The sequence below is a fragment of the Capronia epimyces genome, assembly GCF_000585565.1.
Source record: "Capronia epimyces CBS 606.96 chromosome Unknown aczIQ-supercont1.2, whole genome shotgun sequence".
In the NCBI taxonomy this organism is placed as follows: domain Eukaryota; kingdom Fungi; phylum Ascomycota; class Eurotiomycetes; order Chaetothyriales; family Herpotrichiellaceae; genus Capronia; species Capronia epimyces.
Genome location: NW_006912905.1, coordinates 3,199,467 through 3,215,972, shown reverse-complemented (window position 1 = coordinate 3,215,972; position 16,506 = coordinate 3,199,467). Strand labels below are relative to the sequence as shown.

The window sequence follows — 16,506 nt, the reverse complement described above, 5'->3', positions numbered from 1 at the left end:
TTCGCCAACAGCACCAATTAGTGGTGCCGAATCTGCCTTCTACCCTCCAGAAGGGCCGTCGAACGGCAATTACAGCGCGCGAGATCGATTTGGCCCCCTCCTCGTCCGTCCTCATCTTCCTTGCCTCCCAGTAACCTCGTCTCCCATGGGTTGCTCCAGCTACATTGCTATCTCTGCCGCTAGCGATTCTGTTTGACCGACCTACCCTAAATAGTCAAGCGCGCGATGAGGCAACAGCCAATATCATAGCCTAGGAGCCCCAGACCGGTGGCGGTGGCGATAGAGAAAAGAGGTGATCAGCATTTCCGAACAAGCTCAAACAAGCTCGCGATGCATTGGGTTTGCCGCTACCGCTATCTTGAGTGGGGGACGTTACGTTCCGCGGCATCCTTGAGATGCGAAGGATGCGCCCACGCCCCAATTGTCCTCTGCATTGTTTTCAACCCTCAGTCTCTAGACAGCTACAAAGATGTTGGTCTGAAAATATGGGTGATGTAACCGCTTTCCCTCTCACAGCAGAATTGATGGGGTTCTGCTTGACCTTAACCAGAGGATCAAAGACACACAAAGCGCTGGCGCTGCGGTCCGCCTGTCGGTAGGTTACAACAAACATGGATCCTTTATCTCACCAGGCACACGATCTCGCGCTGGACGAATCAACACCCGAAATCGATTAGCCCTCGAGTGATTGCTTCCCCGGACTGCCCGTTCCTATCCCGGGTGCCCTGTTTTCAGCGCGTCATCGGCCGGGTCAAAATATGCATCGCTTATGCTCACACGACGTCGCATTCGCAGCTCATCCGTCTTTCATGGTAAGCAGATCCAACCATGTTCGGTTCTCGTCAGGGTGCGTCTGCCTAACGACTTTACTTTCTTTATCGTTCAATCACCTTCCTGTCCTACCCTGCATGGTTACTGTGATGTGGAGAATGGTTCCATCATCGACCGTCAGGGAAGCTCGAGCTGTCCCTCAGCTACCCTGAGCTGTTCTCAGCTATGAGGGGCAGCTTTGCCATTTCTTTTCCCTTTTACTGCTATTGTTCCATTCTCTTGTTGTCGGCTAGCCTGCGCTCACGATCAGGTCTGTGGGTTGCTGTATTTGTCTGCAAACATGAGGCTTTCAATCGTTACTCTGGCCTGGGGCCTGCTTTCACTCGTTGCAGCACGTAGAAGCGCTCAGCACGTCGGCAAGAAGCTTCCGGAGGTCAAGAGGAACATAGCATCTCGAGCCCCTCGGGTCGCTGCGCAGCCCGAGAAGAGAGCAGTCCATTCTTTCTTGACGAATTCGACTAAAAGTACGTTGGCGAACCGAAACTTCCTCACCGATGGTAATTGACAATTCCCAGAATATGCGGTCAATGGCAGTGCCATTCCCGAAGTTGACTTTGACATTGGCGAGTCCTACGCCGGCCTCATACCCATCTCGAACGCGACAAATGCATCCGAGCTGTATTTCTGGTTCTTCCCCTCGACAAACCCGGCTGCCAGCAATGAGATCCTAATCTGGCTCAACGGAGGTCCTGGATGCAGCTCGCTGGAAGGATTGCTTCAAGGTACATTTGCAGCGTCAGCCCCGACGACTTCTGTTTCTGACTATGACAGAAAACGGGCCGTTCTTGTGGCAATACGGGACATTCAAACCGGTGCCGAATCAGTGGGCGTGGACGAATTTGACTAACGTAGTCTGGGTGGAACGTGAGTCTACTTGTTCGGGCTGTTCGTGTGTGTTCAATGCAGACTGATGAAACCTACACAGAACCGGTCGGCACTGGCTTTAGTCAAGGCACGCCTACAGCGACGTCGGAGGCAGACGTGGCTTCGCAGTTCCTGGGCTTCTTCAAAAATTTTGTCGATACATTTGCCCTGCAAGGCTATACCGTCTACATCGCCGGCGAGTCGTACGCAGGCTACTATGTCCCTTACATCGCCGATGCCATGTTCAATGCCAACGACACAGACTACTACAATATTAGCTCGATCCTAATCTACGACCCGAGTTTAAGCTACGATGTTGTTCAGGAATATATCCCGGTGACGGCGTTTGTGGACTTCTGGGGCCCCATGCTCGACCTGAACGCCAGTTTCTTGGAACAGCTCCACAACAAGTCGGACGCGTGCGGCTACACGGCGTTTTTGGATGAGTACCTGGCCTTTCCTCCCAAGGGACCTTTACCAACTCCGCCCAACGTCGATCTCAGCGACGAATCCTGCTACACGTTCGATGACGTTTTTAACGCAGTATCCCTGGTCAACCCGTGTTTTGATATCTACGATATCTCGACGACATGCCCACTTTTGTGGGATGTACTCGGCTTTCCTGGGTCGTTTGACTATGTTCCCGATGGCGCGTTCATCTATTTCAACCGCACCGACGTGCAAAAGGCGATCAACGCTCCGGTGCAGGAATGGGCGGAATGCACCAACAACGACGTGTTCGTGAATGGGACCGACAATTCACTGCCATCTACTCTGAGCGTGCTGCCGGGAGTCATTGAACGGGCAGACCGGGTAATCATCGGCCACGGACTGGCTGACATGATTCTTATCTGGAACGGGACTCTGCTGGCCACCCAGAACATGACCTTCAATGGTGGCCAGGGGTTCTCGGTGCCGCCGTCAGACTGGGCCGAGTTCTATGTTCCTTATCACACCGAGTACGAGAATCAGTTGGGGACCCTTGCCGGAGCGGGGGTCATGGGCCAGTATCACACCGAACGAGGCTTGACTCTGGTCACGGTTGACCTTTCTGGCCATATGGTGCCTCAATATGCGCCATCGGCCGCGTATCGGCAGCTTGAGTTCCTGCTGGGGCGAATACCGAGTTTGGGAACTGTTGGGCCATTCACGACGTTACCGGATGACAGTTATTAGAGCATCGAGTGATGAGGTGAGGAAGGCTGCTGATGGAGGTTGAGGTATAAACGTGAGTAATGTCGAACGAGAAGATGTCTGACAGAAGAAATATCCGAGACCTGGTAGGCTCATAGTACTTGACCCATATCAGAGTGCTGAACGCACACAAATCAAGATGGTAATGGTGACAATAGGTCTGCTATATGACGTCCCGTTGAAGCGAGTTGGGAAATATCATCTTATCTATGTAATCGTATCTTATCTAACAATCTCGCCCGTTTTGGGGTAGGCAGGCAGCTGCAACATCGTCCAACATCGTCCACGACAGTAGCAGGAAGTAAGTCTTCTCCCATCAAGCGTCCTCAGCCAGGCAGAATGTAGGAGGCAGGTCTCACCAGGTCAGATTCATTGAGTCTTAGCAACCCATTCGAAATACTCACTGTCAAGGCGGCCTTCGACTGAAGCGTCCCACGTCCCACCAGCTGAGTGCTCCCCACATTCGACATTCGATCGTGGGGCAGTTTAACAGGTCCCCATTGCCATGCCATGACTGCATGACTGACTACCCGTCGACGTAGCGGAGGTCAACCCGCTGCTGCTGCTGGCTGGTCTACCGGAGAACACGGTGGTAGCGGTGGCACACCAACTCCGAAAGCCAGTTCGCCACGAAGAGAACAGAGAACAATATCTCGAAGTCATGTGACCGGCCAAACACGGTGTTTGTGAAGGCCGTGGGGAGAGGCCATCGGCAAACACCGGCCAATCTTGGAATCTTCGCGACGCGGACCACTGTGCCACTGTGGATGTTCACTGGGGCGGGGGATGAGCTGCAATTCATCATCTATAGAGTACGCCGTACTTACCAGGCCTACCGCGAATCCCTTCCTCTGCATGTTAGCTGAGTGACTACGGAGTACGGATACTGACAGGGCAGATCGAACCCCGGCCTCCCATAAAGCCACAAAGGCTAGTCGTGGGGTAAGTGGCGCCAGGCTTCAGGCTGGATCGGCTGTTTGCTCGACATATTACCCTATAAATATCTATTTAGCTGGCCCAATCGAACAACTGCAACTATTGCTTGCCAGATTCCTACCTACGCACCACTCGTACAGAACGAAGTCGCCATTGTTTGATCAAGCCAGAAGCTTGACGGCCACTGCAGAGTACAAAGACAGAGTCCACTTTATCACCCAGATTCGACCACTTGATCCGGGGCCCGGCCCACAGGCGAAGCACGGCAATCGGTGGAACTTGATCTGCACGGCGCAATTTTGGCTAGGCTACATCATCGTAAGCATTCGACCGTGGCGGAAAATACTCCGATTTAGGTACAAGTACATGAACCACGATTCTGCCATCACTGCGCATCATATCACAACCACATTTTGTTGCCATTCCCATTCACACCATGAATTCGCTCGCCGACCTCAAGCATAACCTCACGGAGGAGAAGATCCACAACCAAGAGAAAGAAGAGGTACGTTGGCCTCGGGCTGCCCCGCATGTGCCTTATCCCGTCGTCTGGCCGCACGTGCATGTGATCGTTCCTAACGTGATGTCGTGGACAGCCATCCAATGGTACCGTCACGCGAGAACCGTCGCCCAACCGCGGGGCCTCAGTGCGCGATGTCGAGGCCATCGGACCGGACTCGGAGTCGAAACGAGAATGGCAGAAGAAGCGTGGAATTGATGTGTCGAAACAAGTCAAGATCGTCAAACTCAGTCATATGCGCTACCAGCACCCTGACCTGAACAAGATCACGACTTTTCTGCGAGGTGAGTGGGCTTTCTGCCTGGAAGCTAGGAAGGAGGGTCTGGTCTGGCGGCAGTTATCTCGACCAGCCTGTGGCCTCTTCCGTCTAAGGCTCATGAATGCTAACGCGGTGACAGATTTCGGCATGCATGTTGTGAAGAAAGGCCCCAACGAGCGATGGTATCGCGGCTACGGGCCCGACCAATACGTGTACTATGCCAAGCAAGGCCCCAAGAAATATCTAGGCGGAACTTTCGAGGTTGAATCGCGGGCCGAGTTGGAAAAGGTCTTGAAGCTGCCTGGTGCCACTGTGCTGAGTGACGGGATCGAAGAGTTAAAAGACGCCCCTGGCGGTGGCTATCTGGTGACGATTGCAGACCCCGAAGGGTTCCCGGTCAATTTCATCTACGGCCAAGCGGCGATCACGGAAGAGAGGAAGAGGCCGACCAAGTTGGTGTTCAACGACGAGAGCGACAAGCCGCGGCAGAAGAGGTTCCAACGATTCGAGCCTGGGCCGGCCGAGATCCACAAAGTAAGTCCTGATCAGCGACACCTACCTCCCTCTCCCTGGCCAGGGATCCAATCGCACATTGTGCTCCCCGTTGATTGCTTGTGTCTGTGTTTGTCTGTGACTGACTCTGATGTTTTCGTGCTAGTTGGGTCACTTTGGCCTGAATGTGGAGAACTTCCCGGCCCAACTGGACTGGTACACGCGACACTTCAACATCGTGCCCAGCGACATTCTGTACGTGCCGCTCGACAAGATCGACCCGGAAACCAACCAACCGGCCCGCAAGCAAGTGGCGCTGTTCGCCTGCATCGACCGCGGCCAGGACCTGGTCGACCACCACACGGTTTTCTTCACCAGCCTGAGCCCCGGGGTGGAGAAACACGTGCACCACTGCTCGTTCGAGGTGCACGACTTCGACACCCAAGCGCTGGGCCACCAGTGGCTCGCGGAGAAGAAGTACGAGTCGGTGTGGGGGGTCGGGAGACATATTCTGGGCTCCCAGATCTTCGACTACTGGTGGGACGTCACCGGGTTCATGGTCGAGCATTATGCCGATGGCGATCTCGTCAATGAGGACACTCCGGTCGCGTACGGGCCTGCCGGCCACGAAGGGTTGGCGGTTTGGGGGCCAGAGGTGCCACAGGCATTTTTGGAGTAATTGAGTCGGCCACTCTCGCTCTGATATTATTATATTAGGAGAGGGAGGGTTATGGTTTCCACGTGGGTGAATGTACGGTACTTGGATACGATTACGATTACCGTAAGGCTGATACCTAAAGGGGAGGGCTTAGGTCTGCAAATTAGCCCTGACACCTCCCGTTCTCCCCCATGCCCTTGGTAAAGAAAGGCGCCTCGCCGACAATATGCACCATCAGATTTCGACCATCCAATGAGACACTGATTGGTGCTCGTCCCGTTCATTCATATCAATCAACGCGATGACACGCCACAGCTCTGTTTGGGGTTTGATTGCACACTCGCTTCTAACTGTGCTCCGTACTCTATTGCATGGCAGCCACTTCAGTGTTCGACTCGAAATGTCATGTCGTGCTATACAGGATGAATCTGACCAACTGTCATGTTGCAGGAGGTCGAGGGCCTTCTCTACGGATAGATCAACCCCTCTGGCCTCTGGAGAGCTTTGCCGCGTATACATAGGTATATAGACAGACACACACAAAGATCTTGGCTTGCTTGCTTGAGGACTGTGACTTCGACTTCGACTCAGACTCAGAATCTGTCTCAGACTTCGACTTCGACTGACTCCGACCCCAATTCCCTTCCCAAGAAGTACGAGTCAGTGGGTGTTTGACAGATTTTCCTTCTCAAGAAGTCCGAGTCAGTGGGTGTTTGAACACCCCCGCCGGATCCCTGGTCTCATCATCACCCCATTCGGCTTTCCAGCCATGCTCGTGCAGGTAGACTTTCCATTTATCGTCCTCGCTGTCTAAATGCTTGTCGGCATCCTGCAGCAGGAAGAAGGCCAGGAGGGCACCGAGAATGGCGAACGAAGATCCGATCAAGAAGGCCACTTGGTTTCCTTTCTCTGGATCGTCGCTGTACGCGTTCAGAATGGCGGTGAAGACCTGTGAGATTGATTAGTCGTCATGGTCACGCTAGAGATATAGTATGGGGTATAGGGTATAGGGTAGACGCTGGAGGTAGGGTAGACACTGGAGGTATAGGGTAGACGCTAAAGGTCAGATATCTTAGATCCTTACAAACATACCTGGGTTCCAATGGCAGCGCCCGCTTTGGACCAAGCGGCAATGAAGCCGGTGGTGTGGCCTCGGATCGAGGTAGGAAATGGCTCGGAGGCAGTGATGGCAACGGTGCTAAACGAAAGAAAGAACCATAATATCAGTATCAGAACCGGACACGACAGGACATTTATATGGTGCAGTTCAAGGGGTTCGGCTTTTGGATCTCTTCCACTTACCTCCCAGGGCCGACTTCTCCCAAAGTCAAAAAGATGCCGTACATGACGACGAACAAAGGAAAGACGCGCTGGATGGGCTTGTTGGCGCCACCGAGGATAAACCCCAGGATCCCCTGCAGGGCAAAGCCCAGGGCCATGGTTTTGCGTCTTCCGATGCGGTCGGACAGCAGGCCGCCGATGAACGGGCCCGGGATGTAGAAGGCGTTGATGATGACGCCCCAGCCCAGGGTCTTGACCAACGAGTTGGACGGGTTGACGCGGGACACGATAGTGGAGCTGAAGATGCCAAAGGGGATGCTGATCCAGTTGTAGAGAAACCAGGTGGCAGAGCCGCCGAGGAGACGTCGCCAGTATCGCTTGCCGATCAGATGGTAGGGGATCTTCTGCTTGCGCAGACTCGACTTGCGGTACGCGGTCGACACGGTCATGCGCATGCGAAACCAGAAGATGGACAGCGGCGGGATCAGGCCCAGGGCAAACGACAGCCGCCACACCAGCTCATACTTGTCTTGTTTCTGATGCACGCACAGCAGCAGCAGGAGCGGCACCAGCGCGCCAAAGCAGTAGCCCAGCGACGCCGACAGATCGCCTACCAGGGCGAACATGAACCCTCGCGTCTTGCGGTATTGCGCGCCTTCGTCTGACGCCTCCAATGCACCGGCGACTGTGGGGTCTGTCAGTAGCAGATTCCCGCGGTGTCCATTCTTCCGAAAAAGACTAAACTAGATGGAGAGTGGAGGGAAGGATGGAGAAAAGAATAGAGGGAACGATGCTGGGAAGGATGGACTATGAACGATGGAAGAGAATGACCCACAAGATACAGGATACTCTCCTCCCGCACCCACCCCGGCCACGCCTCGAGCCACGATCAGCATCCACATGAGCCCTGTTGGAGAAGTGCCATTGGCGGCAGTGCTCAACACGATGCCGAGCACGAGGAGGGCCGTGGTGGCCACCGCCCCGGTCTTGCGCCCCAGCTGGTCGGCGACGAACCCAAAGGCCAACATGCCAACGATCATACCCACCAGGAAGGCGTTGGAGAGCCGAGAATACATGGAGTTGGTCAACGCGTCGGGGTAGAGCACGGCGAAGAGGAGCTCGACGTTGCCGATGACAGAAGCATTGCTAATAGAGGATGAGCGGTTAGAACCTTCACACCACTATTGAAGGGGAGGGGAGCAAGGAAGCTCCAACCCGACCAGCAGCACAGAGCGGGAGACAGAGGTGCGGTGCTCAATGGCCAGAAGCAACTTACTATCCATCTGACCCGACGGCAAGGCCGGCAAACAGCATCATCAAATACACGGAGATCTTGCTGTAGTATTTCTCCTCGACGCGATGCACTTGCCCCGTCTCAACCTCGCCCTCGCCTTGGGTGACCTCGCCACTGGAGGCCACCATGGTCAATTTGGCGCCATCGTCGGCCCCAGGGCCGTGGGACGGCGATTTGCCCTTGGGCCCGACCTCGATCGTCTCGTCCGACATGGCTGGTCTGGTCTGGTCTGGTGGCTGTGTTGTTTATCTGTCTCCGGAATGTTGCGTTGGGGGATTCGGGAGTCGGGAGCGTTGGTCTCTTGCCGAACAAGATACTGTGGTGCTTCTGGAGCGAAACGGGGAGAAGCCAGGGGAACAAGATATCGTCGACACCTACACAGCAGAGCGAAGTGTACCACTACAGCTATCCGTATAGTAAGTACATCGAAAGACAAGCCATGCGAGTCGAGTCGAATCGAGCCTACCTGACGGCCAGCCCAGAGGTTGATATGCAACTGACATGGACGCGGCCACAGTCACCATCGACCAGGATGTTGTCCAGGTCGAACGGGAGACCGGCGCCGCATCCGGTCACATGAATTGGTCAGACTCTGTCTTATCTACAGTAGCAGTACCAGAGATAGGTACACTTGGTACTGTCCTGGGGGTGGCTAGTGGCCAGTCCTCGGCACAGGCTGACATCTCCGTTATGGATACGGAGGTCGACTCCACCTACAGATAGGGACAAGGGACAGGGGATAGGGATAGGGAATTGATACCTATCTACGGCTACTGGACGATACAGGCAGTTCTGTATCAACGGCATGCATGGCCTTTCTTCGGCGCCGGTCCCGGTGCCGTGCCGTCAGACATGCATACTGTAAGTACCACCAACGTCAGCTCATCTCTCTCTCCAGCGAGTATTGCGAAGCGGTTGGCTGATGGTGTGAAGGCTCAAAAACTACAGTACAGTATTATCGAGTAGCTCAACCGGATGGTGCTGCAGGCATCTCGATCCTCATCAACGTTTGGACAAGACACCTACAACTGAGCTTTCTTTCGACCCTGCCATCGGCAGTCTGCAGTCTGCACCCTGTACTCTGTCACCATGGCGTCAAAGCCAGGTCAGAAAATCCGCGTGGACGAGCATGTCCCGATTCCTCTGTCGGACGGGATCGTGCTCTCGGCGCAGATCTGGCGACCGGAGAGCTCTTACGCAACCGGCACGGCGACGTCGACGCCGGTGCCCGTACCGGCCATTCTCGAGTATCTCCCGTATCGAAAACGGGACTACACGGCGCCGCGAGACGCGCTCAACCACCCGTACGTGGCGAGCCACGGGTATGCGTGCGTGCGGGTGGACATGCGCGGGACGGGCGACTCGGAGGGCCTCCTGCACGGCGAGTACCTCAAGCAGGAGCAGGACGACGCGCTGGAAGTGTTGAGCTGGATAGCCGGGCAGGAGTGGTGCACGGGATCGATCGGCATGATCGGCATCTCCTGGGGCGGGTTCAACGGGCTGCAGGTGGCGGCGCGACGGCCGGCGGAGCTGAAGGCGGTGATATCGCTGTGCTCGACCGACGACCGCTACGGCGACGACATCCACTACATGGGCGGCTGTCTGCTGGTGGACAACTTCCTCTGGGGCGCGACCATGTTCAGCATGAACCCGCTGCCGCCCGACCCGGCGCTGGTGGGCGACCCCAAATGGCGAGAGCTGTGGCTGGCCCGTCTGGAGGCCGGCGGCCTGTACATGGTCGACTGGCACCGGCACCAGCGCCGCGACGAGTTCTGGACGCACGCCTCCGTCGGCGAAGACTACAGCGCCATCCAGTGCCCCGTCTACCTGGTCGGCGGGTGGATGGACCCCTATTCCAACACCATTTTCCGCATGCTCCAGCACCTGCAATGTCCGCGCAAAGGTCTGGTCGGGCCCTGGGCACACAAATACCCCAACTTCGCCCAGCCGGGCCCGGCCATCGGCTTCTTGCAGGAGTCCGTCCGCTGGTGGGACAAGTGGCTGAAGGGCGTCGACACCGGCATCATGGACGAGCCCGCCCTGCGCTGCTATCTCCAGGACACCGCCCCGCCGCAGACGCACTACGACTTCCGCCCTGGCCATTGGGTCGCCGAGTCCGTCTGGCCCAGCCCGGCCGTCACGTCGCACCCGCTGGGTCTGGCCCCGGGCCGGCTCACAGACACAGACCCACAGCACGAGGCGGTGTTTTCTTCTCCGTCTCCTTCTCCTTCTCCGTCTACCACCTCTGCATCTGGCGCAAGAGGCGTTGACCCACCTCCACAACTTCTGACCATATCCTCCCCCCAGACGGTCGGCCTGGCCTCAGGCAGATGGTGCGTGTTCGGGCTTGACGCCGACGAGCCCGGCGACCAGCGCCAGGAAGCGGGCGGGTCGCTCGTGTTCGACAGCGAGCCGGTGACGTCGCCCATCGACCTGCTGGGCCCGGTGGTGCTTCGTCTCCGGGTGGCCAGCGACCAGGCCAACGCGGTGGTGGCGGCCGTCGTGTCGGAGGTGCTCCCCGGCGGGGCAGCAACGCGGATCTCATGGGGGCTGCTCAACCTGACGCACCGCAACAGCCACGTCGACGTCGAGCCGCTGCAGCCGGGCCGGTTCTACGATGTGGAGATCAAGCTGAACGAGCTGGGCCAGCGCCTCGGCGTCGGGAGCCGCCTCCGCCTCGCCCTGTCGACCTCGTACTTCCCGACCATCTGGCCGTCGCCCGAGCCGACCACGCTGATGATCGATTGCGCCGCCTCCACGCTGGATCTGCCGGTGCGGCGGCGGCCGTCTCCAGAAAACCCAGATCCAAATCCGCTCGACGCCCAGCTCCCGGCCTTCCAGCCCGCCGTCAACGGTCCGCCATTGAACACCCACATATTGCGGCCCGCCCGCTCCAGCAACAAGGTCGTCCAGGACCTCAATTCCGGCATCGTCACAGTCCGCCTCGAGGAGGACGCTGGGAAGTGGGAGAGCCGCGAGTCCGGCTGGCGCTTCGGCAGCGACCAGACCATCGTGTGCGCCGTCCATCCCGATGATCCGCTGTCCGCCCGCGTCGAGCAGCATTTCCGTAAGGAATTCGGCCGCGAGGGCCTCGACCTGGCCGTGGCCGGCTGGGCGAAAATGGCCGCCTCTAAGACATACTTTCTCTTGACTGCTCACCTGGAGGCGTGGGAGCAGAACGAGCAGATCTTTGTCAGGGACTATGATTTTGCTATTCCACGAGACGGGGTTTAGGTTCAGCTTCAATTAAAGCTAGATTAACTTGGCCGTGAATAACTCGGCCTTGACCACTTCACTCGGCCCTTTCTTTGACCGTGCTTTTATGTACAGTACAGTACAGTACAGTTGCTCGCTAATACAGGCAGTCTGGATTTGTTTTGGAGCTTGTCCATGTTACTATTCGTGCACTCCGAGCACTAAGTCTGCCAACTAGGGACGATGGTACCAGTACAGCCAGGCTCGACCTGAATTCAAGTTTGACCATGTTTACATAACATGATCGCTAGCAAGTACAGCTCACAGGTTTGTATATGATATATCTCTATCAAACGTTGAAATGTTCGATATACAGCTATTCAAGGGGTAGGGGGCCCTAGACTATATAGATATGCCTATCGTGCCTATACCAGCCTTCTAGTTGAATTATAAGGCTGGCAATACCTAAGTTAGTGCCTAAGTTTGACAATCTCAAGGATAATAGTGACTATGACTACAGTATCAGCACTTTATAAAGAGAGGTCTTCAATGGTTATGTTAGAAGATACCCTGTTTGTCCGCAGTGATTCAGGGATTGGGGAAAGTTCTAGCTCTGGCCTTGATAGAAAATACATAGGCGTCGTAACGAGAACACTGTTGCAAGACTGGCGATGGGGATATCTACGGTCTATAGCGTGACAGTCGAAATGCGTGTGATATTCGGTTTGGGGTTATGTTTAACCATCTCCCTGTGATGGCTATATATTCAAATGTATAGATATAGATACTGTAACTCGCATAGCTGAGTTCTAACGTGTAGCTTCGAGTCTAGCTATTGAACCGCAGCCATTCTTTGTTCTGTCTGTGTCATGAGGTGCTCGTGGTGGTGGTGGTGGTGGTGGTGGTGGTGGTGTGAATGATGTTTCAACCAAGCGCACTATCTACACCAACACTGTAATCAAGCCAGAAGCACGACTTATCACATTCTAGACCCTAGTGTCGCAGTCATCTCCTGTCTCTGTCCCCTGTCACCTGTCCTGGTGGCGGGCGGCTCATATCAGATCAGATCAGATCATGTGATCGGCAGCGGTTCCGACGGCGCCGTCTTCCGTCTTCCTCTTCACCGGGTCGGCTCAGGGACCTCAGGGACGACATGCCTTGAAACGGAATGATATTGATGCTGATACCATCACTGCTATCTCTGATCTAGTAGCTGATAACAGATATGGAATGCAGATTGTTATCCACTGCCACTGGTACAGGGGGCGGAACTCCTGGATCAAGATAGATACGTGGGCCTTATAAAGAGAGTAGATCAAGGTAGATACGTGTGCCTTGTAAAGGGGGGTGGGAATGGAATGGAGACGGAGATGGAGACGGAGGTGGATGTGGATATGAACGCCATTCTTCTAGACGGCGATATGGTATCTACTACGCGGTAGGTAGCTCTATTCGACAATTCGGCTGTATACATACAGAGGAGCGTACTTTGTTACTGGGACTTGCTGATGGTGATGTTTCTTCTGGAATGAAAAGGACGGGAGAGGAAGGGAGGTGTCGTGTCGTGTCGTGTTGTGTCGTGTTGTATCGTGTCGTGGCTACATACAGTCCCAGTGCGGATGCAGACGGTCCAGACATGTTTAGACATACTGGGGAAGGAATAGAGCTGTCGGGTAGTCTGTATGATATCCATACTGTACGGATATCATGGTAGTGTCATTCTCACGTCAAGTGCACCCTCTCCCTCTCCCTCTCCATAGCAGTGTCATGTCGATGCCAGAAGGAATAGCAGCCAGCCTCAACTCTGATAGTGGACACAGATCCCACCGTCCAAACCAAACCGACACGTAATCTCGACTGTGGGCAGATGATGAGCTGTGTTGATGTGCCCATGCGCCTGATCTGATGTGACCCAGTCCAGGCTATTACAGTCCAGTCCTGTCCACATTCACCTCCACATCGACATCCACTCACTATCGATATCGAACTAACTGACTACTATCAACAGCAGAAGGCTGGGCCCAGCTCCCCCTCCCCCTGGTTGTTAGAAGTTCAACTGCACGGATTTCCCTAATTGTGGATGGTTCGAGTCGGGAAAAGGCAAGGCGTGGATATAAGTAAGATCCGGATTCATTGCCCATGCCTAGGTATGTATGTATCCTTCTGTCTATTTATTACTGTGCGGCTGATTGAGGACAGATAGCCTTAACGATCATCTGTGATATTGTGTACGGTCGTATCTGACTCTGTTATTGTGTACGGTTCTATCTCACTCTGATAGTGTGTACTGTGTTGCTTACTGCACCTCAGCCTACGCCTACGCCCACGCCCAAACATCCCTCCCTCATTTACCCCAGCGCCACACACCACATACCGCTCCTCCCTGAACCTAAGTATGGCTGCGACGAGGCTGGCGGCTTCTGCACCAACTCCCGCAGCTCCGCGGCCAGAAACAGTCTCGCGTCCCATCAAACCACTGCCCGCACACCTGGTAGAAAATGCTGCCACGACGGTCAAGGCTCCCTTCGACCCGGCAATCCATGTGGACTTTATGCCTCCCAAGGCAGTGGTCATGATGAAGGACATTGGACTGGAAGGTCACGGCATCTCTCCTGTCGCGGCGTCCGAGCCCTTTCGGCTGTTCACCGACGACGCGGTCAGGCAGTTCCGGGCCGAGATCTTCAGCAAGCCCGTGCTGGACAATTGTCAAGTGTCGTCCAATCTGGCCCCGAATATGATCCGCGCCTATGCTGCTGAGTAAGTATTCATTATTGAATCTCCTCATTCTGTGTCTGTAAATGCTGCCCTGCCTGCCCTGCCTTGCTCTGAAGTATCCCTACAAGTCACTGACCAGTCAATCTGTCTCAGCTACGGTCCATTTGCCTACAGTGTGTGGCATCACCCAAAAGTGCTGGACATCATCTCGAACGTGGCGGGCGTGGACCTTACCGTCGCGATGGATATTGATGTAGCACACATCAATGTCTCAGTCAATGATGAGGAGGTCTGTATCGCCGAGAAAAATACCGCAACCGGGACCGGGACCAAGACTGCAGCAGCAACCGCAACCGCAACCCAGACCCCAGCATTTGCGTGGCATTACGACAGCTACCCTTTCGTCGTGGTCACCATGCTGTCGGATTGCACGGACATGAAAGGAGGAGAGACTGTCCTTCGCACGGCGTCAGGAGAGACGATGAAAGTGCGCGGTCCATCAATGGTGAGTGTGACCTTTTGATACAAGTGTTGTGTGCAGGTACCATTACCGTTCATGTCGTGTCGTGTCGTGGGCACTTACCACTTGCCTTTCCATTCATGTATACCATATGCGTGCCGCCGGACCTCTGACACTGACATGCGTTTTCTTCTCCTTCCCTGACACTGACATACTTTTCCTTCTCCTCTAGGGCACTGCGGTCGTCTTGCAAGGGCGCTATATTGAACACCAGGCGCTCAAGGCCTGGGGAGGTCGGGAACGCGTGAGCATGGTGACCTCGTTCCGGCCCAAGTCGCCCTTCCTCAAGGACGAGACCGTGCTTGCCGGTCTCCGCGGCATCACCGACCTCAGTCTCCTGTATCATCAGTATGCTGAGTATCGCTTCCAAGTGTTGGAGACACGGTTCGGCCAAAAGCGACGCCAGCTGCTCGAGAGCTTCCGCCATGCCGATGCCGATGCCCGCAAATTTGACCTCCAAGGTATCCGGTCGTTTCTGGACGAGCAGAGGCAGTACATGGAGGATATGTTGAAGGAGCTGGTGCCGTACCCTTATTAAGGACACGTCACGTCGATGTCAAGCTCTGCCCGGACGTTGCTAATACATTTTTTCTGTGCCGTGAGCAGTGAGCAGAGCAGCATTATTATATATGAGTACAGAGTACAGAGTACAGAGTGCATTCATTCTCAGCAGGCACCTGATTTAAGAAAGTTGTGATTTAACTTTGACCGAGGACTTGTCCACTGTACTGTAATTGTGTCCCATCCGATCCGATCAGTACCGTACACCGTAGACGGCAGAAGTGGGCGGGCTGAAGACTGACGACTTGGCCTGCGATAAGGGGAAAAGGGATCCACTCAACCGCCAACCCCTGCCCCCCGGTTCTGTTCGCGTGCACATCTCCATCTCCATCCCGTGCCATGGTCTGATTAGGAGCAAGTATGTAATTAGTACGAGAAGTGGAAGTGATTGCCTCGCGTCCAGGTTGGGGAACTGGATCCCTAAACCCTACCTTACATTACTCATTAAGCCTTGTCTATCTGAATTATTCAGTGAGCCTTGTCCATCTGAGATATCATATCTAAGCTAGAGTCTACAGTAAGTACATACATACGACAGAGCGCTCCCGGCATTGGTTACCTACCCTCTAGTGATCGTGCATTGGTTACCTACCCTCCAGTGATTGATCTTGATGATATCTCATAGGTAACTGGTTCTTACATTTATATTTGATGATTAGTGCACTACATTCAAGCTACGTTCCGGTAGTCGTCGTCGGAGCTGGAGCCAGTTGTCTCGGTTGGCTTGTGTGACCATGCAATATTAATGCCATCCCGATCCCGATGCCTTCGTCGCCAGTGTTCAAGGTCATCCGACGCGTTGAGCAGGCCTGTGGAAACTGCAGGTCGGTTATCCTGTCCTGTCCTGTTCTGTCCTGTCCCTCTTTCTGTCTTCCCTTCCCTTTCATCCGGGCTATCGATCTCCCCCACCACTGATCCATCAGTGGCCCCTTGCTGAACTCCTGTTGAATCTGACCGTGATCTAGGCGCAAAAAGACACGATGTCCAGGTCAAAGACCGGCGTGTTCGAACTGTACTCGACTGGGTCAGCAATGTCTGTATTCCGGTGGCCAGAGCTCGTCGGCGCTCTGGCGGCGGGGAGGGTCTAGTCGAGATCTGGTATGTCGTGTCATGTCTTCTCTGTCTCTTCTGTCTCTTCTGTCTCTTCTGTCTCTTCTGTCTCTTCTGTCTCTTCTGTCTCTTCTGT

General features: G+C 54.9%; 5 protein-coding genes across 5 annotated transcripts; 4 read left to right on the top strand and 1 right to left on the bottom strand.

Annotated features, from left to right (window-relative positions):
• Positions 1-1,111: 1,111 nt before the first annotated feature.
• A1O3_02960 (carboxypeptidase D) lies at positions 1,112-2,871 on the top strand (the record flags this gene model as incomplete). Its single annotated transcript, XM_007733100.1, has 4 exons — positions 1,112-1,295; positions 1,347-1,553; positions 1,603-1,695; positions 1,757-2,871. 4 exons carry the CDS (start codon positions 1,112-1,114, stop codon positions 2,869-2,871), a joined length of 1,599 nt encoding a protein of 532 aa, XP_007731290.1.
• A 1,390-nt stretch (positions 2,872-4,261) lies between these two features.
• Positions 4,262-5,775, top strand: A1O3_02959 (uncharacterized protein; the record flags this gene model as incomplete). Its single annotated transcript, XM_007733099.1, has 4 exons — positions 4,262-4,330; positions 4,422-4,629; positions 4,744-5,138; positions 5,263-5,775. 4 exons carry the CDS (start codon positions 4,262-4,264, stop codon positions 5,773-5,775), a joined length of 1,185 nt encoding a protein of 394 aa, XP_007731289.1.
• A 667-nt stretch (positions 5,776-6,442) lies between these two features.
• Positions 6,443-8,541, bottom strand: A1O3_02958 (uncharacterized protein; the record flags this gene model as incomplete). Its single annotated transcript, XM_007733098.1, has 5 exons — positions 6,443-6,703; positions 6,847-6,952; positions 7,057-7,720; positions 7,871-8,181; positions 8,312-8,541. The coding sequence occupies 5 exons, from the start codon at positions 8,539-8,541 to the stop codon at positions 6,443-6,445; spliced, it is 1,572 nt and encodes a 523-aa protein (XP_007731288.1).
• An 877-nt stretch (positions 8,542-9,418) lies between these two features.
• On the top strand, positions 9,419-11,563 carry A1O3_02957 (uncharacterized protein; the record flags this gene model as incomplete). The annotated part of the gene is made up of 1 exon (XM_007733097.1): positions 9,419-11,563. One exon carries the CDS (start codon positions 9,419-9,421, stop codon positions 11,561-11,563), a length of 2,145 nt encoding a protein of 714 aa, XP_007731287.1.
• A 2,356-nt stretch (positions 11,564-13,919) lies between these two features.
• Positions 13,920-15,297, top strand: A1O3_02956 (uncharacterized protein; the record flags this gene model as incomplete). Its single annotated transcript, XM_007733096.1, has 3 exons — positions 13,920-14,281; positions 14,393-14,744; positions 14,932-15,297. The coding sequence occupies 3 exons, from the start codon at positions 13,920-13,922 to the stop codon at positions 15,295-15,297; spliced, it is 1,080 nt and encodes a 359-aa protein (XP_007731286.1).
• Positions 15,298-16,506: the final 1,209 nt, after the last annotated feature.